The sequence below is a fragment of the Urocampus carinirostris genome, chromosome 1, assembly GCF_059441175.1.
Source record: "Urocampus carinirostris isolate Australia breed hairy pipefish chromosome 1, RoL_Ucar_1.0, whole genome shotgun sequence".
NCBI lineage: Eukaryota > Metazoa > Chordata > Actinopteri > Syngnathiformes > Syngnathidae > Urocampus > Urocampus carinirostris.
This window is the reverse complement of record NC_142349.1, coordinates 184,843-199,461: the sequence shown is the minus strand read 5'-3', so window position 1 is coordinate 199,461 and position 14,619 is coordinate 184,843. Positions and strand designations below refer to the sequence as shown.

Below are 14,619 nucleotides of genomic sequence, written 5' to 3'. Positions count from 1 at the left end.
GAATCTGATCTTAAGCTTAAGCATGACCCGAATTTCAGGTGGGGTTCAGGCCTAAAATGTCTATCAGTACATTCGGCTTTGGGCCAGGCTTCTCTCTCGCTGACTTCTTTTTTTTTCAAATTATCTACCAGCCGTTGTTCGTTGCTTTAGGCTTAGTTCCTTTAAGGAAGTTAATATGTCGGGCTCGGGCAAGGCCTTAATAGCTGACGTCCCGGGTCGGACTGCATTCTATCCCTAATCTGAATAATGTGTTTGGAATGTTCGGAACACATCAATCCTATTTTTTTCATTTTATTTTTTTTAAATCTTAGGTTGAGTTTTTCTTTAAGAGTTTATACTTGGATGCTTGACGAACTTAGGTAGGTAAACTCAATATAAAGATTACATCTTAAAGTCCCAGTGTGTAATATGTGAGATGGTACTGTATTGTCTAATGCAGGGTTTAGGGTTAGGGTTGGACCTGTTCTGAAAATAGCTTATTAGTGCTGGGTCATTGTGATTTTCCAGGTAAATTACTTTTTCAGTTGACTGAGTCTATTGAATCCTTTTTTTATTAATTAACCTGGTCCCAGGTTGTTGGCCTGGAAAGGGATGAGTTCTGCCAGGCTGTACTTGGCCTAGACACTCAACAGGAAATGGTGCCGCTAAGGCCCTAGTGTTTAAGGGTTACACCCATCCACCCAATAACATAGTAACAACATAGTAATAACCTGATAAGTTGTTATTTTAGAAATTCAAATAAATAAAGTCCAGTTCATGGGCTTCGTGGACAAAAAGTATTGATAGTTATTTTTAAGCAATTAACAGAATGAGAATCAATTCATGTATTAAACAAATTAATTTATTCTTCTTTTGACTGATTTTTTTAATAGGAAATATAAAAAATTAAATTCCAATTTATGGGTTTATAAAGCCTGGTGGCCTTGGGGGTGTGGCGCCCGCCCCCAGATTGGGAGGTTGTGGTTCAAGCCTCGGCCGAGTCATACCTAAGACTTAAACATTGGTACCCGTTGCCTCCCAGCTTGGCGTTCAGCATTAGGGGTTGGAATTGGGGGGTTTGGTCACCTAATGACTCCCAACAACTAGTTGTGTTGAGTGAGGGGGCTGGGAATCCCCCCCTCTGTATCAATCTCCAAGAAAGAGTCAGAAATTACTCTAGCCACTAGAGCAGGGGTGGCCAACCATTCAGCGACTAAGAGCCAATTTTTCGTCTGTGTTACTACAAAGAGCCACATCATAGTTGTTAACGGGGGCGAGTTGATTATTTTTTTTCTTTGTTACTAAAAATGCCACATTATACACATAAACATCTTTTAATCATGTACGCACGCATACACAAATCTCTACTCGACTAGATCTGATGAAAATAACCACACCAACATGATAATATCAATCATTTTCAACAGTTAACATTGTGAGCACTGTTCCAGATCCATTATCGACTTGAGGTCTGAGAGCTTGGGATAGTCCTTGTCCTTCTCTTCCATAAACAGTTTCACTGGATCCAAAAGCTCAAAGAAGCGAGATAGTACCTGGCTTTTTGACAGCCACCTCACAGTGCAGTGCAGCGGCAGGTCACCTGGAAGTCCTTGGTCCAGTTCAGCGATGATATTCCTGAATATCCTACGGTTAAGCGCATGTGTGCAGATGAAGTTGACGATTTCCATCACAGGTTTCATGACGTTGTCAAATTTGAGTGATTTAGACACGAGTTGCTCCCTGTGGATGATGCAGTGGAAATCCCAAAAGTCTGGAAATGTTTGATCAGCTTTGTACAGTCCCACAAGCCCGTTCATTGATCCGATGATGGCTGGCGCTCCATCCGTAGCTCTTGCAGTTAGTTTGTTTGCAGGTCAGTGTGCAACTGTTATTCAACAGCTGCATTAATATCGGATATTCTTCGTTCCATACTGTGGCGAGACAGTTGAACATCTGATTTGCTCTGTTTTAGTTTGTTGTCTACAGGAGCCAAGATTTCAAAGGCGTGAATGACGCATTTTTAATGAATTCTCTTTCGTTGTATAGCTTTTTAGCCCGTGCTATGTTCCAAGCTAACTGATACGAAGCAAGCGTTACGGTCTCAGAGTGTTTCATATTTTTTTTGAAAGAAATGCAACTGTTTTTCTGCTTTGCTTTTCGAAGTCAACAACTTTTTCTTACTAAGTTCAGTCCCTTTTGGAAATTCCTGTTCGATGTTAGGGTGGAGTGAGCTGAATTGACCCTGAAGATTTGAAGCTTTGAATGTGCTAATGCCGCGTTACGTATAAGGCAGATAGGCTTGCCATTACGTTCAATAAAATAATATAAACTATCCCATTCTGGCAAAAGCGTCCTGTGTTCTTCTTCATATTTTAGTTTGGCTGTGCCTTTTTACCTGCCATTTCAAGAGGTAATTTCACATAAATTGACTACAATACATTTTGTCAAACAAATATTTTCTCGTCGCTCGTTTTACGTCACTAAAACAGACATTCATTGTCGGAGTGCCATCTAGCTGTAGGGAAGGCAAATTACAGTAATGTAAATATACAAGACTTAAATTAATGTTCACATGTAAAACCATGCACTAACAATTTAAAATATATTCATCAGTAGTTTGTGAGATATGCCACATGTGGTATTATGTTGCGGTACGACACCACAATGGTATTAATCCTGGGTTTCTGGCCTCTAACATTTCTCAAGATATCATCGAAGAGTTTGGAGGTTTCAATTTATTCAAAGCAAGAGTCTCAAACTCAATTGAGTTAGGGGGCGCCGAATTCGCTTTTTCATAAAAACAGCGTTTATAAACATTCTTGATGCATGTCATGTTACAGCTTCGAAAGAGCCGCATTAAACAAGTTTATAACAGCTCCTAAAGAGCCGCATGAAACTAGTTCAAGAGCCGCATGCGGCTCGAGAGCCGCGGGTTGGCCACCCCTGCACTAGAGGGATGTGGATGCGGTATATATTATACATATAAAGTGAATGAGCAAAATTTCAACAGGTTTTTTGAGCTAGCTATCTGGCTACCTTTTAGTTTTGTTTATTACCTTTTTAGCTAGCTTTCTACATTTTTGGTATGCATTTTAGCTAACATTTGAACTTTTTTGCTGGTTATCGAACTAAATTTTAGCCTCCGTTCTAGCTAACTACTTAGCTTATTTTTTACTAGATTTTTATCCAGGTATTTAGTTGGCTTTTAACTCTTTTAGCTGTCTAGCTCCCTGTTATTTTTTACCTTTCTAGCTAACTATCAAGCTACCGTTTTAGCTATTTAGCAAGCCATCTGGCTAAGTTGCTATTTTAAAAAGTGATATTGAAGTGGGTGCCCCTTGCCTAATTAGTAACAAAAGTAGCTTGACGTTTGAAAAAGGTTGGAAACACCTGATCTAATGCTAACAAAAACCGGAGCCAAGAGCAGGGCGTAACATAAAGATGCCAGACAAACATGGCGGCGACTTCTAGGTAGGGAGTCCACTTTGTAAAGAAATACAAAATTCTTGACCTTTGATTTTCTTTGTAATCAAAATTAACAATGGTATGTTAGTTTATACTGTAAGACCTCGGTTATTGCGGTTAATGGGGACCAAAACCACCCGCAAAAACTGAAAATCTGTGAAGTAGCCACTTCAAAAAAAAAAAAAAAGAAAACTTTTTTTTTTTTTTTTAGTTATTTTTTAGACCCGTTTAATGGGGAGCAAAACCACCCGCAAAAAGTGAAAATCTGCGAAGTAGCGACGCCCCTTCAAAAAGAAAAAAAAAAATCTCATCTCATTATTTGCACCGCTTATCCTTATTATTCGCGAGCGAGCCCCTAACCCGCGGCGCGGGTACTTTCGGGCGCGATACGCACGACACCGTGACAAGCCGAGCGGTTTCGGCGCTCCACGCGGAGGCCGGCCTGTCGGCTATTTAGCGATATTTATATATCGCTTAATCGCAATAAGTCTCAAAGGGCTGTACAGATCCCTAGAGCCAAGAAGAAATCCACAGGTTCGAGAGCGTTCTCCATTTGGGCTCCATGCTGTGGAATGCTCTGCCCTCTAAGATTCAATGTGTACCCTCAGTAAAAGCACTTTTCTTTTTGTCAGTCCAGAGACCCTTGGCTACTTCGCGCTTTGGTTATTGCTGGTTCACTGCTTCGCAGATTTTAAACTGAATTGCCTATATTGCCATTGATATCAATGTATCGCGCATTGTGTACGGTGGTCGGAAAGCTTCTTTAAAAAAGTAATTATCTATAGTTACTCACTACTTTTTCCAAAAAGTAGATGAGTTAGTAACTGATTTACTCAAAAGCGAAAGTAACTAGTTACCAGGAAAAGTTAGTATTTCTGCTACTTTAAAAATAAGTTGTTATATGTCAAATAATTTGAATTTTTCTGAGCAAATACCGGGTTTACTCGTAGAGATAAAAATTACGACTATTTCAAGAAATTATGGATTCATCCCTTATTCAAATTTTGCGTTTCATATATTGTGGCAACAAATCTAAACAATGTGTTAATGTGTGTTGGTAGATTGATTGGTGCCGGGATGGGACCAGAGTTGGCCAGGAGAGGGCGGTCTTAAGATGATCACTTGCAAGCTCAAGCAAGCCGGTTACGCATTAATAGTTTTTTTTATGCCGAGCTACTTTTTCTTTTAGTAATGTAAATATACAAGACTTAAATTAATGTTCACATGTAAAACCATGCACTAACAATTTAAAATATATTCATCAGTAGTTTGTGAGATATGCCACATGTGGTATTATGATGCGGTACGACACCACAATGGTATTAATCCTGGGTTTCTGGCCTCTAACATTTCTCAAGATATCATCGAAGAGTTTGGAGGTTTCAATTTATTCAAAGCAAGAGTCTCAAACTCAATTGAGTTAGGGGGCGCCGAATGCGCTTTTTCATAAAAACAGCGTTTATAAAAACATTCTGCTGTTCTTAAAGGGACAGTGTTTTATGTTTGTCCACTAGATGTCGCTGTCATGTGTAGTGCAACCAAAAATTAGTCCAACAGAAGACTACAAACTATGAAGACTGAAAGTGAGCAAAATACCAGCCCATTTCTTCCAGTTTTTACCCAGCCTTTCCCAAAGAAAGACAAAAAGTAGAAAAAAGATTTACTTTTCAATGAATCAAACATAGGGGAAAATATATAAGTAAAAGAGGCAACAAATAGAAATAAACAAAGAAAAGAATGGGAAAAGAAAACAAATCAGGGAAAATGGAGAAAAAGAAAGACAAACAAAAAGAAAGGAATAAAAGAGAAAAATGGAAAAAAAGGATTTTATTTTCTTTTTTCCCCAATTTGCACTTTTTGCCATTTTTCTTTTCTCTATTTTTCTCTTATCTTTTTCATTTTCTGTTTTGCATTTTATTTTTTTTAAATGTTTCTCATTTATTTTTTCCTTATTTTTCTCAATTTTGTCCTTTTTCTTTTTTTTCTGTTTTTTTTCCTATTTTTATTTTGTTTTTTCTTCAATTTTACCTCTTGTTTTATTTCATTTTTTTCTGTTTTTTTTCTATCTTTTTGTGTCCTCTTTTAAATTATTTTTTTCTGTTCCTTTTTCTTTTCGCTTTTCAAAACTAATAGGTGCTTTTGGTCACTTTGAATCCCTTGTCTCCATCTGTTGTGCATTTAGCACTCGTTTTCGGTGGCACGCCAGAATACAGCGACATCAAGTGGACAAATAAGACTGTCCCTTAACTTTCATATTAAGGAGGGGGACTTAAACTATCCTCCGGGCGGCCCAAATGGGGCCCGGGCTAGGACCTTGAGACCCCTGATTTAATTGTATTATTTTAGGGAGTTAATAGTATTTTGTAAATATTTTATGTTAATCCAGAAATGGCCGACATCATTTTCAAAGCCTGTTACTTGACATATATTAAGCTGTATTATTGTAGCAACATGGTTTGCCTAAAACATATCTTTAGTTCATATTATTTACACGTTTCATTTTTGTTATATATTTTATTTAACAGTTTTGAAACGAGTCAATCGTTGGTGTCCTAAATACAGGTCAGGGTGATAGTATGTTGTTTGTGTCTATTAACATATTTGTAACAAAGCAAAGTATTTTGCTGATTACACAAAACCAAAATAAATAAATTGAAAGTGAATAGGCAAATACTACAGATGATTTTTTTATTCTTCTGGTTCAAATAACTTCTTTCTTCGTTGTTTTAGAGGTAGTCCACCCCCACCTTGGAGACCTCCCGATAAAACCTTTCCGTTTCAAAAATAACATAAGAAAGAGAGCGCTTGTCTTCAGACAGGGAGGTCACAGGTTTGAATCCCTGCTCCTCCGAGTTAAATGTTGAAGTGTCCTTGGGCAAGACACTGAACCCCTTATTCCCTAATAAGCTGGTAGGAGCTTATCGGTGTGTCAGTGTGTGTGTGTGACAATGGGTAAGTGTAAAGCACATTGTAAAACGCTTGTTGGAGGTCTTATATAGCGCTATATAAATGCAGACCATCTACTACACAGGTGTCAAACTCACGGCCCACGGGCCACATCCGGCCCGGCGTACAATTAAATCCTTTTATATACATTTACTATAATGGCCCGGGTCTATGAAACCCTGATAACTTTCAAATTATACTCGGATATTAAAAACCACAATGGCCAAGAAAATTATGTTAACTGACATTGCCGGTAAATCCGTGTGTCTTAATTGTGGAGATTTTGTGGCCATAATTAAGGAATTTAAGGTAAAACGGCACTACAAGACAAAACTTCAGAATAAGCTGAAAAACCTTGAATCCAGAGAAAAGATACAGAAAGTTGAAGAGTTAAAGAAGAATATAAAGATGTTTTTTACTAAAGCAAATTCCCATAGTGAGAAGCACAAATTTCATTTATATTTATATATTTTCATATTTTCATTTTTATGAAATGAAATGAAATGATCTGCATTTATATAGCGCTTTTCAAGTCAATGACTTCCCAAAGCGCTTTACAATGTGCTCCACATTTCCCAATGTAAGGCACTAACCTGCTTATTGGGGGTATTAGGGTTTCACTGTCTTACCCAAGGACACTTCGACATGTAACACGGACGAGTCGGGATTCGAACTGGGATCCCTTGATCCAAGACTAGTGCTCTACCTCCTGAGCTACTGCCGCCCCCAATATTGATAGGAAATATTTTTATGGAGAGCAACGATTTTTAATTCATTTAATGTTTAAGTTTGTTTATTCTGGAATAATATTTCTGACTGTTTTAAATTAATATTTATTTATTTATTTATTTTTAAAAAGGAAAGTGTATACAATGAATATTTATCCTGTTCGGCCCGCGACCAAAGGTCTGGTTTGAGTTCTGCCCTCTGTATAATTGAGTTTGACACCCCTGTTCTACCATTTAAGATCCTAGCCCCGAGCCCAGCCCTAAAATGCTACTCATTACATTCAGGATTGGGTTGGTCCTGGCTTCGTCTGGCTGACTTCTTAATTTTCTTTGTTTTAATTATCCGCCTGTCATTGTTCTTTGTTTCTTTTTCTCGGTGGAGGATGGATTCCGTCCTTCTCCTGCTCAGCACAGTCCACGTCTTTGCCTGTGGACGTGCTCAGCAGCAGCAGCGTCGGTCCCGGATAAGCAGGCTTGAGGTTGGTGTGTTGTATGGGGCCGGAGTCAGCAAAAAACACGCCTCCTCGTCCTAAGTCCTCACTAATAAAATATTAAAATTCAGGTTTGCTCCGGGCTCTGTCCCTCAAATTCAGTAAATTGGTCAAGTTTTGGCTGCTTTGGGCTTTATAACCCCCGGGGTCAGGTAGGGCAGAATTTTTTTAGTTCAGAGATCTCAAACTCAATTTATTTGGGGGCCTCCAGTGCTAGAAATAGGTTAGGCCTAGTCATGTTTTTCTCAAGAAGACCTCTGATAAAAATTGTCCACTGTTCTCAAATATATTTAAAACATACACAATAAGGTCTGAAGATAACAAAACATCAATAAGTAAAATGAAAACACGCATGGCTGCACGGCCGCTATTGGGAAATGTGAATCACACTGTAAAGCGCTTTGGGAAGTCTTGACTTGAAAAGCGCTATATAAATGCAGATAATTTCATTTATTGGATATTTTAAGCTTTTTTAACAAATAAAAAACAAAAAAGTGGGTGTGCAAAATTATTCAGCCCCATTGAGTAATACTTTGTAGCGCCACCTTTTGGTGTGATTACAGCTGCAAATTGCTTGGGGTATGTATTAGAAACATCGAGAAACTGATATTTTTACCCATTCTTCCTTGCAAAACAGCTCGAGCTCAGTAAGGTTGGATTGATATGTTTTTTGGTGAACCATTCCATTGTAGCTTTTGCTCTATGGTTTGGATCATTGTTTTTTGGAAGACAAATCTCCGTCCCACTCTCAGGTCTTTTGCGGACTTAAACAGTTTTCTTCCAGAATGGTCCTGTATTTTGTTCCATCCATCTTCCCATCAATTTTAACCATCTACCCTGTCCCTGCTGAAGAAAACCAGGCCCAAACCACGATGCTGCCACCATCATGTTTGACTGTGGGGATGGTGTGTAGAGGGTGATGAGCTGTGCTGCTTTTACGCCAAACAAAACGTTTTGCATTGTTGCCAAAAAGTTCGATTTTGGTCTCATCTGACCAGAGCACCTTCTTCCACATGTTTGGTGTGTCTCCCAGGTGGCTTGTGGCAAACTTTAAACGACACTTCTATGGATATCTTCAAGAAATGTCTTCCTTCTTGCCACAATTCCATAAAGGCCAGATTTGTGCAGTACATGACTTGCGTGCCTTGTGTGTGTACGTATGCTATATACTGGACTGTCTCAGAAAATTAGAATATTGTGATAAAGTTTTTTATTTTCTGTAATGCAATTAAAAAAACAAAAATGTCATACATTCTGGATTCATTACACATCAACTGAACTATTTCAAGCCTTTTATTATTTGAATATTGCTGATTTTGGCTTACAGCTTTAGAAAACTCAAAAATCCTATCTCAAAATATTAGAATACTTCCTCAGATCAAGTAAAAAAATAATTTTATAACAGCAAAACTAAATCAAACATTTGAAAATGTCCATCGATGCACTCAGTACTTGGTTGGGAATCCTTTTGCACGGATTACTGCATCAATCCGGCGTGGCATGGAGGCAATCAGCCTGTGGAATTGCTGAGGTGTTATTGATGCCCAGGATGCTTCGATAGCGGCCTTCAGCTCATTTGCATTTTTAGGTCTGGTGTCTTTCATCTTCTTCTTAACTATACCCCACAAATTCTCGATGGGGTTCAGGTCAGGGGAATTAGCAGGCCAACCAGCTCAGTAGCCTAGATGGTAGTGTGCCCGCTTTGAGACTGGGAGGTCGCTGGTTCGCGCCTCGGCCGAGTCATACCTATTTGGTATAATGGCGGCGCCCTCTGTTGGCTGCGGCTGCATCGGCTCGCTACAACGGGTCAGGTGTATCGACATTTCGTTCTGTGTACATTGTTACAAAGAATGACAATACAAAGGAAATTATTATTATTATATTATTAAATCAAGGACAGTGATGCCATGGTCAGTGCACCAGATACTGGTGGTTTTGGCACTGTGGGCAGGTGCCAGATCATGCTGGAAAATGAAATCATCATCTCCATAGAGCTTTTCAGCAGATGGAAGCAGCCTTTCTCCAGACTCTGGCGCCTTGACTTCCAAATGAAATGCAAAACTTGCTTTCGTCTGAAAAGAGGACTTTGGACCACACTGCAACTGTCCAGTGCTTCTTCTCCATAGCCCAAGTCAGACGCTTCTTCCGTTGTCTTGAGTTCTTGACCATGGGAATACGGCTATTGTAGCCCATTTCCCGGACACGTCTGTGAACTGTGGCTTTTGATACCTGGACTCCAGCTTCAGCCCACTGTCTTTGAAGCTCCCCCAAATTCTGGAAGTGGCTCTTCTTCACAATTTTGTTAAGGCTGCGGTCATCTCTCTTGGTTGTGCAGCGTTTCCGGCCACATTTTTCCCTTCCAACAGACTTTTTGTGGATATGCTTTGAAACTGCACTCTGTGAACAGCCTGCTCTTTATGAAATTTCTTTTTGTGTCTTACCCTCCTGATGGAGGGTATCAATGATGGTCCTCTGGACAGCAGTCAGATCAGCAGTCTTCCCCATACTTGTGATTTAGTTTACTGAACCAAGCTGAGTGTTTTTAAGGCTCAGGAAACCCTCGCAAGGTGTTTCGAGTTATTTAGATGATTCAGGTGATTAGTTGAATAGCCTACTTGTATACTTTTTCATGATATTCTAATATTTTGAGATAGGATTTTTGAGTTTTCTTAAGCTGTAAGCCAAATTCAGCGATATTAAAATAATAAAAGGCTTGAAATAGTTCAGTTGATGTTTAATTAATCCAGAATGTATGACATTTTTGTTTTTTTAATTGCATTTCAGAAAATAAAGAACTTTATCACAATATTCTAATTTTCTGAGACAGTCCAGTATATATATATATATATATATATATATATATATATATATATATATATATATATAGTGTGTGTGTGTATGTCAGAAAATGATCAAACAATGTCAAAACATGTGAGGTGAAGTCAATCACATCGGTATGTTATCTGACTGATACTGCTGGAATGTGAGGTTCGGGAGGGGGGCGCTAGCTTTCATTTGCCCATCAAAGGTTGCCGTGACAACTCCACCACAGGGGTCCGCCCGTCCCATGAGAACGGAACCAAGAGCTGGTACACGTCTCCCCTGTAGCAAGGGCAGTCCGAATTTGGCCAGCAACAACGTAGGAGGGCATGTCCTGACAAGAGGAGCTGGACAGAGGCCCTGGCCGGTCCTAGCCAGGTCTCAGCTCAATAAGCAGCCAGAGAACCTTGCCAAGTCAGCAGCCAACCTTGATCAAGCTGGCGGCCAGCAGGACAAAGCCAGCGACCTCAGAGAAGCCTCAAACCACCAGCAGTCAACCTCTCTCTTTCAACACTCTGCATCCTGTTAGTTCTAAAACTCTCCCAAAAAGGAGTGTGAAAATAAAGGAGGGAAACAAACTCCTAATTAAGCAAAGACTCAAAGAGGCCCGTTATACCTCTGAAATATAAAACATTGTTCCTGTAGTTTAGGTCCTTACATAGGCACAATTCTGGGTACTCACTCAAGCTCAGTTACTCAAACTGAAAGCGCATGTCTAAAGAACTCAAACAAGGAACTAGCAGATATTGCAGACACAGAATTATCACCTACTACCTGGTCATTTATTTGACAAATAAGACAACAGTGGGGCCTGATGGACTGAAACCATAACAGCTAGGTTGAGTGCAAATAACCTGAGCTGGAGGTTCTGGGACAGTGAAGTCTGAACAGTCAGTATCAGGAGCGGCTGTCTCATACACGTCAGTTCCAGGGGAGACAATGACCCAATCCCATTCACTTGGCCCTGAGAACCCTCCAGTGAGGTCCCTACATAGGGAAGTCCCCTCAGTGAGAGGAGTGCAAGTGAACATTGTCGCCTAAGAAATAGGACGACACTTGCAAGGTTCCACCCCAGTCCAGTAGATGGCCGTAATACTAATTGGCTGTAGACCCCAGTGACGTATTGGCCTACATCACGTGTAAACAACTCGAGTCTCATTCTGTGGTGTGGCAGTTGGAGAGTCAGTGCAACGTTGAAAAGGGTTACAGCTGTGTTATTACCAATCGCCAAGAAGCTCATCACCTTTTCCGCGTCTCCAATCTACAGAGGAGAAATGTGCTATACTGAAGATGACTTCGGCGCTATGTAGTGCTGATTCATCTTTACAAGGTATGTCCTCTCATTAAAAAAAAAGACCCGTTCTGTCAAATACAGTTAGGGTTAACGTACAACCCACGTTCACATAATACCCTATGTTTGTGTAGACATAAATGACAACCTATTTATTAGTAGCTTAGTGATATACATAACAACAGCAAACGGGTTAGGATGATGTAGATCAAATTGAATTTTGTCATTACCTTGTATTTCATTTTCAAGTTTTCCCATGTTTTTGCTGCCTGTTGTCCTGTGATTCTCCCCTCCAGGCCAATCACTTCGACAGCTGTCCTATGACATTAGAGTGGGTTAATGCATTGTCTAAAACGAGTTTGCAAAACTGCAGGTCACTCCCACAGTTGTTTTGTGGTGAACTTTTTCTTTGTAAACTGCTCATCATTTTCTGCCCTGAATTTGATCAGGGCTTTGGTTTCTTCCACAGTCCCTGAAACTTTAGCCCACACGACCACATTAGACTCAAGTTGTTCACTCGTAGGTCGATGCAACTTGATGTGAGACAGGAAATTATAGGATGTGTTCTGGACGATTATTTAATAGTGGATAGATACACAAACCTGACATGTTATTCTTATGGCTGTTAGCATCACATATGCTTTAGAATTGTCTCCACTTTTGGATAACGTTTTGAGAAGGTAATTAGTTTATTTAATTTTTGTTGACAGTGAAGTCAATGGACTATGTGATAGTTATTTGTTTCATCTGTATTTCCACGTGAAATACGGAGACATTACTCATAATGTATGAGTAGAACTAATGCATTTTGATCTCACATGAAAGCATCATATTGTAAATAAAACAGGACACCCGAAATTGTGTGCAGTAAACAAGCGCATATATCCAGAACGTTATTGTGACTATGCAGTTTTACAGACTGGCCATGTTGATGTAAAGGCATGACTCGTTTAAGATAAAAACAGGTATGGGCTTAACCGCGATTTTCTGCACAGTTATCCTACTCTACGTTTGGAGTCTTAAAAGTTTTTTTTGCAGCTCGCTCGGTAGATTTGTGCACTGTGTAAAGTAGCGATTTTGCAGTGTTCATGTTTTAACGCGAAAATACGATTTTTTTATTGCATTTATGTCCAACTAAGATATCTCAAAATAGTTTGTTGCAAATACATGCGTAGTTGTGGAAAAGGACTTACATTAGTGGGCTTCCCATCTAGCTATGTTTGTTGATATTGGGAATTCGCAAAGTCTAATGGGAAGTCACTTCGTTCCAAGTCGGCTCCTGACCTCCCTCTATCTGAAGTGGTAAGTTGATGGGGTAAGGGCACTCATATTTTCAATGTTAAAGTTGAATGTATTAAAGTAAAAGGTTAATTCCTATTTGGGCCGCATGAGCGGATATTTGATTTCGTCCCGACGCCAACGAATTGATTCTCCCCTCTAAGCAGCTGCATCAAGAATATGAAATAGAGAGGAGGCATATATGTACTGTATCGTGCAATGGACTTAAGGAGTTTAAAACAATATAAAAAATAGTGTGGGAATGAAAGTAACCAACCTGCTCTGTCCAACACTACTCGTAGCTGATTGCTGATGCTAACTGTGTTTACCCATCGATGTTGTCGCTCGTTCTCTTCTTGCACTTCCCGAAGCTCCTGTTTCACATTTCCTTTTTCTCTCTTGCACATTTTATTTGCGTTTCAAACTCACTGTATATTTCTCTTTGCCAACAGATATTTTCCAAAAAGCAAGAGCGGAACACCACGTACAAAAAAAACTAACTCGGGATTACGCGAAAGAAAGATGGTAGCTAGCTCCAAGTGAACAACTTCCGCTTCACAACAGTGCTCACCAAAGTTGTTTCCTTTTTATTTATCTATTCATTGCAGTATTAATTTGGTATATTTTACGGAGCATGTTCTTATAAAGTCATATTGCTTTTAGCAACAGTTTTTCGACATGGAATTTAGAAAGGATTGCAAAACATATATGCTAACTGCAAATGTTTACGGAGTGAGACGGATCCCAAGAGCCAAGAAGAGATCCGCAGGTTCAAGAGCGTTCTCCATTCGGTCCCCGGTGCTGTGGAATGCTTTCCCCCTTGAGATTCGATCTGCAACTCAGTGGAATTTTTTAAATCTAAGCTTAAAACACACTTCTATACTATAGCATATGAATAACTTACTGTATATTTTATGTTCACAATATCTGTGTATTATTTGTTATTGCAACATCCATTGCAGCCTGGACATCATGGAAGGGGGATTACCTCATGTGCAGTCCCTTCTCAAGGTTTCCTAATTTTCCTCATGTTGAGGTTTTTGAGTTTTTCCTATTCCTCATGTAGGTTTTAGATCAGGGGATGGTGTAATAATAGTCTGTGGTTTGCAATAATCTGTGGTCTGTGCAGCCCTTTGAGACTCTGTGATTAAGGGCTATACAAATAAACATGACTTGACTTGAGACATCCTGTAATCTTTGCATAGCTTAGATCTTTTGCTAACCAGCTTTACACAAACTTACTCAAGTCTGCCTCATCTTAGTGGTCGCCCATATATATATATATATATATATATATATATATATATACAGGGTTGGGTAGGGTTACTTTAATTTGATTACTTTCAATTACTTTTGGATTACTCCAATACCAAATATGCTAATAAAAGACAAAATAAACTAAATATGAATAAAATTATGACTCACACACGTGGTAAGCCTTCTCTCCTGGCTTTGATCTCTTTGCTCTCCGGCAAAACTAACATAAAATGCGACAGAAACAAAATGAAAATAAATCCAAACAGCTTGTCCCATCATTTTTGCCGTTCCATGTATTCCGTTACTCCCCAAGCCTGCACAAAATTAAGTACAGTGGAACCTCGGTTTTCGAACGCCTCTCAGT

At 39.4% G+C, this 14,619-nt stretch overlaps 1 protein-coding gene across 8 annotated transcripts in view; it reads left to right on the top strand.

The window, feature by feature from the left end:
* Positions 1-14,180, top strand: part of wipi1 (WD repeat domain, phosphoinositide interacting 1) — a 111,908-nt gene extending 97,728 nt beyond the window's left edge. For 4 of the 8 annotated variants that reach the window (XM_088328585.1, XM_088329294.1, XM_088328668.1 and 1 more), the window contains one exon: positions 4,506-8,787. In XM_088328585.1, coding sequence (XP_088184711.1) covers positions 4,506-4,562 — 57 coding nt within the window. In that variant the 3' untranslated portion in view covers positions 4,563-8,787. Of the gene's footprint in view, positions 1-4,505; positions 8,788-11,696 lie in introns of those variants that run through there. The other 4 variants (XM_088328751.1, XM_088328875.1, XM_088329037.1 and 1 more) reach the window with 3 other exon arrangements.
* Positions 14,181-14,619: the final 439 nt, after the last annotated feature.